Genomic DNA, 13,769 nt, shown 5'->3' with positions numbered 1-13,769 from the left:
TGATGTTGTCATAAATGGGAAAAATATTAAAAATTTAAAAGGAATAAAGAGTTATAAATGTCAGCAGATTTTAGCATCATATACTCACTTTGCTTGATTCTGAATCAGGTCTCTGAAAAATTTGTGACTAATAAAAACTTGTCCTTAATTTGGGCTTAATTTGTCTTGTGGACAAAGCTCCACATTTTCATCAAATTACACAGATTTTAACACTCAACAATTGAGAAAAACAGTTGTGAGGCTGAATGATAACTCAGTGAATTCTGCATCTCCTAAAATTAAGAAGTGTGCATTTTACAAGGCTCCTCTAAGGCTGTAGTGGTTCTTGGACACTGTCATGCTAAATGTTTAACTCCAAGCTACAACTCCTGAGGTGTTAATCACCTTAGAGTCCAGGTCTGGCATGTGAGGTCCCTAAATATCCTTTATGCAAAGAGATTGACATTAAAATGTTAATGTTTTACTCATTTTCTAATGAAAACCAAACTATATGTGCCTTGTTTAATACAGTGGAAGTGATTTGATTATGAAAATAGATGCCCTGCTGTCATCTTTGCCTAAAACAGAGATGAGACAAGATGTTGAATTACTCAAAGAACAGCACAGGTCAGTTTTGTCATGATAATGCACTTAAGAGTAATTTTTTATTAACATTTGGATGTACTGATGATTACATAGAGTCTTTGGAAAGTTGACTAAGCATTCTGATTTTAAAACTGTTGTATGAACAGCCTGCTCATCTGCCATAGCATAATGTATCTTTACCTTTTTCTTAGTAAATTCAGTAGTAATACCTATTTTCTAATCTTACCCTTTGCTGAAAAAAGTGCAGATGGGTACGTGTTTTAAAAGGACATATGATAATACAAAAACTGTGATCAAATTACAAATTTTTATTAAAATGTTTGTCCGGCTGTTTCCGAATCTCTACTTGTTTTTGTTGTTAAAGGTGCTCCTGTGTGTGTGCTGATGGGCTGTCCCTGTCGGTGAAGGCAGGAGCAGTGGCCTTTTCTGAGAGGCTGACACCTTTCTCAAAGTTACTCTAGTAACAGTCAGTATTGTGCTGCTACCATCTGTTTTGTGGAAAACAAATTCTGTTAGTCCCTTTTCGTATTTACAGCATGTGGCTTTTTTTTTTTCTTTTTTAAAATGAAGTTTACTGACATTTCCTTCCTGTAAATCCAGAGTACTTTAACTAGGGACTGCTTGACTTAGTCTAATCAAGTCTATCAAATAGAATTATTTTCTGGAGTGCGTAAATCTAGTCCAGCCTATCAAGTTTTACACTTCTCAGATGTCATTTTTCTCCTTTTTCTTTTTATAAACTGTGTCACCACCATTACTTGTCTGATCCAATGATTCCAGGTCTCTACAAAGGGAACTGTAGACAAGTGACAAAAAGCCCCTTTTTTAAGTCTTACTGTGTTTTGTTTCATTAATTTTGTTGTGGAGAATGTATCTAATCAATAACCAGTATAGAAGCATGTAGATTAATTCTATATTTTTTATTCCTGTTCACATTTAGCTTTTCTAATTGTATCACAGGGAACAGTCATGATCATTCCTTGAAATTAAGCAAATATTTTGTTGAGCATCAGGTGCTTCTGATACTACAAATTCATGTCTAAAGTTTGTCATTTCAACACACTCATTTTAGAGTTTTCATGTCACTTGTTTTTAATACTTTCTCAACAGCGTAGTAAAAGTTGAACCCCAAGAGAATGACCCATTCTATGATGTTGTTGCTATTGTGGATCCATTGACAAGAGAAGCACAGAAGATGTCCCATTTATTGATTGTAAGATGCTGGTCATTTCTTTTAATTTGCCTATTTGTAGTTTAGTATACTTGTTCTAATTTCCACATACAGTGTAGGTAAAGGGTAAACAAAATTTGGTGGTTTTCTCTTTTCTTTTAAAGTATGCGTTTAGGTTTTTTAATTCATAAAAGAAGTTGAGGATGACCATCGTGAATCTCGTTTGAAAGTAAAATTCAGATGCCACATGCCCCAGTCCTCTTAGAGTGAGTCTGAAAGTGCTCCCTACAGTCAATAGAAAGAAAGGAGGAGATTGTGTACATAATTTTTTGCTTCTCAAAATTTCAGTAGGTATGTGCTTCTTTCTATTCAACCAGATCACCTTCGTTTTCCAAGGCACCTAAATGAGGTGGTCTAAATCTGACCTGTAATATCATCATAAGAAGATTGGACTATAAACCTTTCAGCTCTTGGAGGGATATTTCAGTTGATTAATGCTAACAAATATATCTAGATAGGATTCCATTGTGTGTAGCTATTGATCTTCTAAAGAGAAACTGCCTAAAAACATAGCTGCTAAAATTATTTTCTTTTTTCACCTACTGCAGAATATCACTGTGTCTCAGGTTCCTTTATAGCGTCCCATAAAAATGTAAATTTTGTCTTCACTTTATGGTCTGCTACAATTCTGAAGTCTCCAGTTTGATTTTTGCTGCATCCTATTTTATCTTTTTTTTTTTCCTGCAGTAATTATGCAAGTTTCATAAATTCTTATATTGCTTTTTCCCCCTCCTATTTTGTACATTTTTATATCAAATGTTGAAGCTTGCACTCGTTCTTCATATAGTGGAGCAAACTAAAACATTTTTAAAAATTCATGAAAAATGTTCCCATTTCAAGATTCTAGAATATTAGCTTTTCTCTAGAACCAGATCTTTCATTTCACCCTTCTCAGTTAAAATGAAAGCTTGATATTACCAAATGAAAATATTTTCATGTTGAAATGGACTGGAAACTCTCCATTTAGCCAGAAGTTCATATTATGAGTATAAATCACCTCAAGGATCTTGTGTCTCAGAGCAGAAACCTCCATTCCTCTGAGCTCAACAGGCTTCCTCTTGCATGCCTGGGCAAATGACTCCCATGGTGTCCCAAGCTGTTCAGCTATTGCAGATCCTGCTTGATTCATAGGAGCTCCAGTTTTATTCACAAAGGCAACCCTTAGGAGAGAATAATGAAATGCTGTTGAAAGTAAACAAACTAGAAATATTTTAGTCTAGATTAAAATTTTTAATATCTTTTAAGAAATGAAAAATAGCCTGAAAATTTTTGTGTATATATATAAAATTATTATTGTTGTTATTATTTTTGCCTGGAAAGCCACCATCTCCTGCTGTAAAAAAAAAAGCAGACATGCAAGTACAGCAAGCCCCAAATTCAAGGTTCTTAAATTAATGCCTTTTTTATTAGCTTACTATATATAGATGATTTAAATACTATAAACTTGAATCACTGGAATATATTTAAAAGCTCTTTTTTTCAGTTACATAATTTGATTAGAGCCAAGTATATTAGATTGGTAACTATTTATGGTACAAAATTTGTTGAGTAACTACTGTGGCAGTGCATGTGATTCTTGCCCCCATCTGCATTGAATATGTACATATAATGATTGGGTTTTTTCACCATGGTGAAACTGCTCTATTATGTTACTTTCTATCACTTAGTAGTCACTTCAAATAATTTTTTGGTATTTTTTATTAAAAGTACAAACAAAAAGTTACTCATATTAAGTTGGATTGATATTGAGAGAGGTATAAATAACTGTTGGTAGGCCGTAATCTAAACTTTACTGCTTAGTATGAGAGACTTGCAATTTTAAGGATAGAGGAGGGTATGAATCAGAGCACAAATGAGAGCTCAGTCAAAGCTGCTGTCCATTTTTAAAATATGCACTGGATTGTATCATAAGAACTGCTCTAATCCTCTCCAGAGTAGAGGCAGGTAGCACCTTCCATATAGTCTGTTTCTTTTTATTTCAAAAAGTTTTGTTACAGACATCTGCATCAAGTATTTCCAGACAAGGTAGAGTCACTGTCTACTGTAAATATTTAAATGCTAGTCATAACTTTAGCATGGTTGGGCCACATAAGTTCTCAGCAGAATATATGGAAGAGCTAACCAGTCCTGAAGTTATGAATGTGACCTCTAAGGTGATGTAAGAAAAGTAGAAATTCCTTCAGCTAAAATGGAGGACAGAATTGAAGAGTTGTGGTTTTTTTTCCTCATGGTTCACCAAAAACAGGAGCAAAAATTATTCTACATACACTTAGGATCATCCACCCTTTTTTTTTCTTGTTCCATTAAGTATCCAGTAATTCAAAAATATGGATAAAAAAATCAAATCTTCTATTTTTTTTCTGTCAGTTATCTTTTGCCTTTTTTCCTTTGTTCATCTGTCTTCAAAGAGAACTACTTATTCCATCCCTAAAGTAAAAGGAATCCCTGAAGGAGCCCCTTTTGATAATTTAGTCTGATTTCCTATATAACGCAGGTCACAGGACTCCTTTTTCACAATTATTATTTGAAGCAGAAATAATTTTTTAATCAACTACTAATTTAAATATTACCAAGCAGTTGAGTACAGATTAGAGCTCCTACTGAGCTTTTCCAGTAGCTAATTAACCTTACTGTTAAACTCAGACTTGGAATTATATATTTTTGTTTAGATCCATGCTGTAAGCATTGATGTTCTCATCACTTTGCCAGTTCTGTTGAAGATTCTATTATAAGTTTGTTTTCAGTGCAGATGCTTTGTATTATCCTGAAGTCACAAACAATTCCAAGTGACTGGTTGAATAACAATGGTTTACTGAGTTAATATTCTTCAGATAAGTTGTGGTAACTCAAGTAAGTGTCCTGCAAATGACTTTTTATTGTACATATACACAATAAAACTGGCTCCTGAATAATTTTCAGGCCTCCTGAAATATTTCAGACATGTTTTACAGTGTTCCCTGAGCTAAATTTCCATGTTCTTTGAATTTTCTTATTTAAAATAGACTGAACTCTTCAAGTATCCTATAAAAGTCTTCCTAATTTTGTCACTATTTTCATGTATTGATTCAAATGCTCTGGTTTCTGGTGTCCTCAGAAGCCCTAAAATAATAGAACCAAGTTCAGTATTTCAGAAGTTGTATTGTTGAAAAACACAGAGATAATGAATTCTTGTCTTAGTTGTCATTTCCTATGTAAAGTCCTTTGAAATGTTAATTAAGATTGGCTTATTTTTTGGCTACTGTACTAAATTTCATGGTCAGCTGATGAATTGGGATGATGCATCAGCAAGATAATTTCATTCTACTCACAAAAACCTGTCAATGCAGATTGCTGAAGAATAATTTTTGCTAATGGGATGAGGGTTTTGTTTGAAGGTAAAGTCCATACAGGCTTTTATAATTCTTTTTATTCTTAATGGTAGATAGATATTTGAGTCACTTTGACCTCTGTTTTGATTTTGGTGGTCTTAAACTTATGTCAAGTAATGCTTTCCCGTCTTAACACTTCCAGTGCTCTTGGGTTCTCCTTTCCTGCTTCTTCACTTGTTCACACGAATATGCTATTTATTCCCTAGTCTTCATTTTTTATTCAGTAGTTTTTCAGTGATTCAGGTGACACAAAAGATGAGAATAAGAAACTAGGAATAGAATAGGTCCTTAGGGCTAAGTAAAGTTACAGTTGTAGTAAAGAATACGTGTAAGCCATGGGTTGAACTGAGAAAAGTTACAGTCGTAATACAAGAGCAATTTAATGATGACTATTGTCTTGCTTTGTTCCCAATTTATTTGCTATTGTAGTAATTGTAGATATTAGCCTTACTAGTATTGGTGGTGTAACTTTTTATATCTTACTGGCCTTCCTAATATCCATAAATGTAGGCACAGCTGCTTTATGCTTTCAGATAAGCACTTTGTGTCAGAAACCACAGATATGAAGGTAACTTGATAAAGGTTTTTATGAGTGTTTTAAAGAAATTAATAACTTTGTTAGCTTTAAGCAAAACAGATTGCTCACAAAAGTAAGAAAAAAATACTGTTCTAATATTATGGTTCCTGTATAACAGCATCCAGAACATTACTATTTTAGAAATGAACAGATGAAGAAACTTAGAGAAAAAAGAATAAATACATTAACTTACCAAAATGTTTTGAAATTAATTGAATGGTTTATTATATCGTTAATCTATTGTCGACATTGAAAGTTATTAAATAATTGAGTATTAAAATAGTTCTCTGAACTTTACTATATTCAACAATTTTCCATATACAACTATTTTAATAAGAGTGAAAGTAATTGTTTTAAGACTGGTTGTTGAATAAAAGGTATGTGCTATACTTAGAGAACTTCAAGTATTTTAAAATCACAGTGTAACAAGGGTGATAATATCATGTACTCAAGCATTGGAAAATGGGGACAGCTGCTCATGAAACAACTGCATGAGTAGGAGAAGACATTAATGTTTTGACTATTAAGAATATAATATGGTAAATCATGCAGTTTTAGGAAAAGTTGTGTCTTCATATAGAATATCTGACAATAACTTGTAATGTGCAGATATATTTACATCTTTTGAAAGTTTTAGATTTCTGCTGAAACTTGAGAAATGGCAGGATGTCACAAGGGTAACATTAACTTCTTCTCAAAGTTTGGTGTCTACCAAGATCCATTTTTCACAGAGATTTTTTTTTCTGTAGGTACTCAAGGATATTATCAATATGAAACTCAGGTTATTTTTGAACTGCAGATCTAAGCTGTCTGAAGTGCCACTGAAGAGGTTTGTAGTTCATAGCTTTTCATGCTCATTTTGGAAAACAGCCTTAATGGTATATATTTTCTTTAAAAGTAAACATTGTTTTGTGTTTCTGAATTCTTTTTGTTGACTCGTTTTTCATTGAACACCTAAGCAGTTTGCACCTGTTTAGAGAAAAGTCCTTGTTTTAAGGTGTCAAGCATGGTATCACAGGGGAGTGATCTAGTCCATCAAATGCACTTCTCATTAAATAAATAAATCAATGGTGAGTCTTTTATGCCTGTGAAAACTTGCAGTAGGGGATTGTCTGTCTGAGTTGTTCCCTTCTTTACAGCCCACTGTTTGTGTAATGAGTTTTACAGATTCGGTACTTCCAAGAATTAAATTCATCTGTATTAATGTACAGTCTGCATTTGTTATATTGAGATGTTGTTATATTTAATTGAGAATATGATAGCCTGAATATACCTGTTATAAATTGAAGTTTCTTTTATCTGCATGTAAAAATCAGGGTTCACTAATTCAGTGATAGACATTTACACTGAAATTAATTCCCTCCAAGAGGATTTGTTTCCCTTAAAGAGAAATGTTTAAGCCTAGCCATCTACTTGACAGGTTTTATTTTACCTATAATCCTAACACCTGTATTACTGTATTACCTGTGAGAGAGGCTGGTGGTAGTGATTGTCCTTTAGCCAAGGGGTTGGAGAATTATTCATTTGTTCACAAAACAGAAGTCCTTAATTTCTAGGCATTTTAAGAGGAATGACTCATATTCTTATTCCATGAGAGGATCTTAATTCTGAGTCTTCTGAGTGTCTTCTTTGTGAACATTGTTATGGTTGCTTTTGAAGCAGGTCTTGGTGTCTGGTTCTTTCCTTGTGCTTGGGAGAACTTCTACATGTGGAATAATTGGGGTAAGAGCTGGAGAGGAACAGAGAAATCCTACGTTTCCTCTGCCCTGTCTTTGCTGCTGCTAGTGACAGTAGCATTCTCAAAGACTTTTTGTTCAGTAGAGATTAGTCCTTCTGCTTAGGTCAGTGATACAGATTCTGAGAATTCAAGGCTGCTTAAAAGTCAAGCTGTCCAGATGCACCTCTTGTGTATTCATTTTCTTAGTCTTTAGAGTGTTAATGGAAAATAGGCATGTCCACAGTAAAATTACCAAAAGTGAATAGGTCTGTGGTCATCTGCCAGCCCATTTGAGATACTGTAGGTATTGTCTTATGATATTCCAAAAGAATAGGAAGCTACTTTGCTTCCAAATTTCATTATACTTGGTAAATATTCACTATATTGGAAAATATTTTAGAAGAGCTTCATGTTTGAACTTGATATTTCAGTAAAAGTTAGTGGTTTTTTACACTTCTTTTTCAACAGCTTCTATCGTTTTGTTCTGGAACCAGAAATAACTTATGGAATCAACAAGCACCTTCCTTCTGAACCTGTAGCAAAATTCCTAGAATTGCCAGAATCACCACTCTTGACCCTAAACATGATCACTCCTGAAAGCTGGTTGGTTGAAGCAGTGAACAGTTCCTGTGACCTTGATAACATTCATTTGCAGGAAGTAAGTAACAGTTTGCAAGCACTGTAAAACTAGTATTGATCCTTTTACTTCAAGAGGAAAGTGGAAATCTTGCAAATTTGTCTTGTGTCTGTTCTCCAGAAATATTTTCTTTGGTAATTGATTATTTAGTCAATATTTTACCATTTCTGTTGTCATAATATTTTCATTTTCCCTCTTAAAAAAAAAATTAAAAAGACTAGTCTTAAAGGAAAGCAATGGAGTAGGAAAAAATCAGAATGCAAAATACAAGTTAAAGCAATTTACCTCTATGTTGAGTTTTGTGTTTATAGAAATACTACATTTAAGATAAAAGTAAAGCAACTAAAGCATTCTTTGTGTTTCCTAGTTCTTGTAACCTAGGTAAATCTTCATATAAACTGGAATATATGACTGTTTGTTAATGTAGTTCAAAATGTATTTCACCCTCTTTTAGTTCACAATTCTTTCAATTATTATTTAATTCTATATAATCCCCATCTTCAAAGTCATTAAATTTGTGTCAATAAGATTATGCAAAGTATTGAAGGTGTTTGATTGACCAAAGCTGTGTATTTATGTTGTGAAAGTAAAGTTGGGATTTCATCTTACCAAGGCAGAGGTGTCTCAGCTTCCTCAATAGTCAGTGGAGAGAAGGTCCTTCTAGAGACTGATCATTACTCTGTCTTGGATACCTGTTTTATAATTGAGTGAAGTTCCTTCTGGATGGACTTTTCTTGGGGTTTTGATTGTGGGAGTTAGCTTGAGGTAAATCCCACACAACGTTTGCAACTGTAATATTTTGTTTTTCCCACATAGTTAAGTGACGTAATTTATTGATTAAGCATTCCTTCCATAGATAAAAGGGGCAGTTCTAGCAGAATATGAACTGGAATATATATTGCTTGAAGGACATTGCTTTGATGTGACAACTGGACAGCCTCCTCGAGGGTTACAGTTCACTCTGGGCACAAAGAAGAATCCTGTCATGGTTGATACTATTGTGATGGCCAACCTTGTAAGTACTTAATACAGGAATAGTCATTACAATTGCACACTTCTTGTGAGAATTCTTCATGAGCATCTTGTTCTTTAAATCCATTTCTCTGTGTTGCAAACTTACTAATGCTAAAAGTAACAGGCACATCCTGGAGCTGAGCTCATCTCCAATTTGCTGGGCTTTCTCCCCTGCTCCTCTCCTGTGATGCAGAATAGGTTTGAATACGGTCTAATTTTATACTCTTGCCTGAAGTGCCTAAACTGGCAGCCTAATTGCCACCAGTAGGTGGTAGGAGGCAGTTATATTCAGGTTGAGATTCCCTGACAAATGCAAGGTATGATTCACATTCTGATTAAAATAACCCTTTTTGTTACACAACGATCCAGGCAGAAGAAGGCTTGCATTTTAGATGCTTCAGGTAAGTGCTTAGAACCTTGGTGAGATATACCCACACTTGAGAATTCCTCTCATCATGCAAAGTAATTATTTTTCATGTTGGTAGTCTGTAGAGCAGAAGACCATGTGACTTCTGAAGAGAAAGATTTCTATTGGCTAAGGGAATTTGATAGGGAAGGATTTTGATAAGACCTTTTAGCTATCTGCTGTTCTCTAGTCTCTGTAAATACTGTATCATAAGGAATTAAATGCTTAATAAATTGTGAGTCTTTGATTTTTGCTCAGGTATTGAATACAGTCTCAACAGTAGATGATGTTTGGCATGATGAAACTTCTAACAATTCTTCACATTTCAAAGCTTTCTCTTTGTGACTTTAACATAGGGATAGCTGTTTACTGTGTTCCTAAAATGGGAAGGAATTGTGTTGACTTGGAAAGTTGCTCCAGACAAAAAGTTTGAGTTTCAAATAAGCTTTTCAGTTTAGGGTCTGTTCAATAATTTATTTCTTTGCTGCTCTTTTACTTGCTGTCCTCGGTGGAGTTTTTGTATGCAACTCAAATTCAGCTAGAAAGAAATGGAGCACTGAAAGGCATTAAAACAGAATACAGGAAAATGTACACAGGAAAGGTGATAGTTGGTTGCATCACTAGCACACTTCTTTCAGGGCTAGTATAAATGCTGAATAGTTGATTTTTATATATGAAGATGGTTGAGTCTGAAATGCACCCAGAACAAGTGCCTGTCTTTTTTACTTAGGGGTATTTTCAGCTGAAAGCAAATCCGGGTGCTTGGACGCTGAGATTGCGTAAAGGAAGGTCTGAGGAGATTTATCAGGTTTTTTCGTAAGTATGAATCCATCATTTGGAAACCAAAATGAATCTGAAAGTGCAAAATATTTTGAAAAGATCTGACAGCACTGAAGGAAAATGAGCAAAGATAGCATTAAAAAAGTATAAGATGCAAATGATGATTTAAAGTTTGTAAGGGATACCTTATTTCCTTGTATTGTTAGTTGTTGTTTGATGGCTTCACATGTTTTTGAAGGCATTTCAGTATGCTAATGCATAATAAACCTAAGCTGCTCAGCTAGACTGGATGCTAGCAGTGTCTTACTATACAGTTACACTTACACAGCTACCAGACACTTGCCCTGTCAGTTCCATGCATGATTAGCATTATCACACAATGACTTGTACCAGATTCTGTAGAAATGTCAGTCATGGTTTTGTTGATTAATATTTTGGCACTCCCAACATACTTAACATGTAATTTCAAGATTATGTCCAATGGAGCATTGCTCTCCAGAGCTACCTTGATCAGCTGGAGGTACCACAAATTTCCCTCTCATAATTTTTTTCAGCCCTGAGGATGCCTCTGAATGCAGTATATTTATAGGTAGCATCTTTTTTAAACAGGACCATTGTAGTCATTTAAGTTCTAGACTTTTTTCATTGATTAATTGAGTATTTGTTAGTTGTCTGAGTCATCTAAGGATCACTGTGGTTACACCTCCTCTGCCTTAGGATATCAAAGCACCCTTCATTTTGAAACCCTGGCTGCATGTTGATGGCACCACAGTTCCCTCTCTTGGGAGAAACATCTGTCCATAGAAAGAAAATTATATTCCTGTAACTGGCATTTAGGTGACATCCCTATGCCTTCTAGATCAGTAATTTTCATGGTTGATTTTCATGTAAAGGAATATATCTGCTCACCAGCATTCTAACGATTCCTTAGAATTACCTTTTCCCCATGTTTTGTGTAAAAGCATAGACCTGTAGCATATGAGAGCTTTCTCTTGAAGCTTTAGATTTAATCCCTTCCTAGAGAAGCAGTATTGTTTACTTAATTTCATCTTCAGTTCTTCCTTTTTTTTCCTTTTTCCTGTTATCTCTCTTCCCCCTCAAAGTAATTGTGTGGCTTGAAATAGGTCTATTTCTTATAAACTATTTATTATTACTTGAAGCCCAGGAATACGAAGTTCCATATGTTGTTAATTATCAGCTACTATTGAAAAACAAAAAACTTGATGAACCTCTTTGTGGTTTTGAACACTTAGTTAATATCAGTGTTACAGGAAGAAATGTTAATGGGATGTTGGATTCATTCTATTTGTTTGCAATTTTCACTTTGTTTTTTCCAGAAATCACTTACAATCTGTTGAAAAATAAGAAAAACACAGTTTTTACCCTTAGAGGTTCACCTAATCTCCACTAACTGTATCTGTACTATTTGTCTAATTTAGCATTTAATTCCTAAGAAATATAAAGGGATTTATATAAGATAGTGTGGTTTAAAAAAATAATGTAATGAGTTGTAGTTGAGTTAAATAATGAAACAAAAACACTCTACATTGTAGCCTGGATAAAAGGAAATTTAAATGATCTGCAGGGGTTTTGTCCATTTTCCCTCTGTAATACAAATGGGCTTAATTGAACTCAGATAAGTTACTAAAAACTAATACCCCATGAGGAATCTAAACAATGGAATTTATTTCATCTTATTATTCCAACAGTAGACTTAAAGTATAACAGGAAAAGTATGTTTGTGGGGCTGCACCAGGATCCTTGATATTTCTTTTACAGTATTAATAGTATGAAGTTGCTATCGGAACTCGGGCAACTGTTTGATAGGATGGAATTTTCCAAGAGCTAATGCAGTTTATTCTCCATCCATATATATTAGTCATACCCTCTACGGTTGAACTGTGAGGTGAACCTGTTTTCTTTGAGGCACAGGCCTGTACATTTTATAGGGAGTTTTAGAATGTTCTACATCTCAGTATTTTTCTTACTTGCTTCTCTCACAGTTGGAAGTAATTTGTTTTTACTATGTAACTGCACAACATTTGAAATAAGCTGCCTCTTTCTTCTTAAAGACTGCTTCTAACAAGGATCATTATTTTGATGCAGTCACGCTTGTAAATCAATTTGTTATTAATAAATTACTATGAATATTAAGAAAATAGAAATCATTATACTCAGCAATAATATGAGCACTGCTTATTATTGAGACTTTGATGTTGGTAGGAAAACAAGTAGGTATTCCAAGATAAGATTGCAGAAAATTATTTATAGCTAAAGATATATATAAAATCCTGATGAATATTTTACTTTTTAAAAAGGCAGGTAGATGTAATTTATTATATTTTGATGTCATGCAGACTGCTTAGCTGTATGGCTATATCTTTTATAATATGGGCAAGGAGTTATATGTTTGTTTATTGAGCTTGAGGTTTTAAAGGATCTCCATTTGTTGAACGCTAATTCTTTTATTCCCCATCTGGAAAATTATAATTTGTATTATATTGTTACATATTTGTATTAAAAGCATCTAAGTGTTTTGAAACATGTTGAAGTCGTGACATAAATAGTCTGCTAGACATGGTTAGCTTTTTACAGTTACATAACAATAAGACAGCTATTATTACAAATGTCACAGTGCTGTCAGTATGCAAGATGTTTTGCTTGGATTTAAAAAGGTTGTTCATAGTAGGACAGAAATTCATCAAACTGAGTTCTGTGCAGAAGAGAACAGTTGGCACTCAGTAAAGATGGAGCCCACAGGGAGGCATCCATGAAAGAGATTTAAGGAGACCAAGCAATGCTGTTGAATTTACATCCAAACCAAACACTGAGAATATTGCAAAGACTTTGGAAAATCCTCTTTATCAGCAGAATCCTCTGTATCTGCCTACAAAATTCATAGGAGGGGGATTTTGAGGTAACAGCAAATAAAAGAGAAAGTTTTGATTGTGTGAACACTGGGGGCAAAAGTGGGAACATCAGGCTAGCTGCTGCTATCAGCAGTTTGTGTTTGGATCAAATTTTACTATTTTAGAACTATTTTGTGACACACTTGATTTAAAATTGAATTCAAATCTGAGCACTATACATCCCTGTGATGAAAAGACCGTTGTTAGCTGGGTGTGCATATGTATGATATTTTAAAAGTGTGAAAATAAAACTGCAATACAGAGTAGAAAAGTTCAGATAATTCTTAACACTGTTTTTGCAAGGATAGGCCATCTCCATGAGACTTAGTGATTATAGGCATATTTTACAAAAGAATGTGTTAAATAGAAAATTCAGATGAGTGTGTAAAATGCTGCAGTGTTTAGGTAAGGGGAATGATACACACTGAAACAAGATTTAAATATTTATGTTTTCTAGGGAGGAAAATGAAGCCTAAGGGGTAGCAGATTACTTTCTTAAACCCATTTTTTGTTTGGGTAGCTTTAGCAAGAGGAACCCACATAAT

The 13,769-nt window shown here is 34.1% G+C and overlaps 1 protein-coding gene across 3 annotated transcripts in view; it reads left to right on the top strand.

Annotated features, from left to right (window-relative positions):
* UGGT2 (UDP-glucose glycoprotein glucosyltransferase 2) overlaps positions 1-13,769 on the top strand; it is a 79,914-nt gene that overhangs the window by 47,212 nt on the left and 18,933 nt on the right. For all 3 annotated transcript variants that reach the window (XR_015801563.1, XM_014881348.2, XM_088159825.1), the window contains exons 24-29: positions 511-606; positions 1,696-1,798; positions 6,511-6,590; positions 7,947-8,136; positions 8,972-9,130; positions 10,266-10,351. Coding sequence is in view for 2 of the 3 variants with exons in the window: in XM_014881348.2 (XP_014736834.2) it covers positions 511-606; positions 1,696-1,798; positions 6,511-6,590; positions 7,947-8,136; positions 8,972-9,130; positions 10,266-10,351 (714 nt within the window). In the remaining variant the exon portion in view is untranslated. The remainder of the gene's footprint in view (positions 1-510; positions 607-1,695; positions 1,799-6,510; positions 6,591-7,946; positions 8,137-8,971; positions 9,131-10,265; positions 10,352-13,769) is intronic.

This window comes from Sturnus vulgaris, chromosome 2, assembly GCF_052056855.1.
Source record: "Sturnus vulgaris isolate bStuVul1 chromosome 2, bStuVul1.hap1, whole genome shotgun sequence".
NCBI classification, from domain to species: domain Eukaryota; kingdom Metazoa; phylum Chordata; class Aves; order Passeriformes; family Sturnidae; genus Sturnus; species Sturnus vulgaris.
The sequence above is the reverse complement of the archived record's forward strand: the minus strand, read 5'-3'. Positions and strand labels throughout refer to the sequence as shown.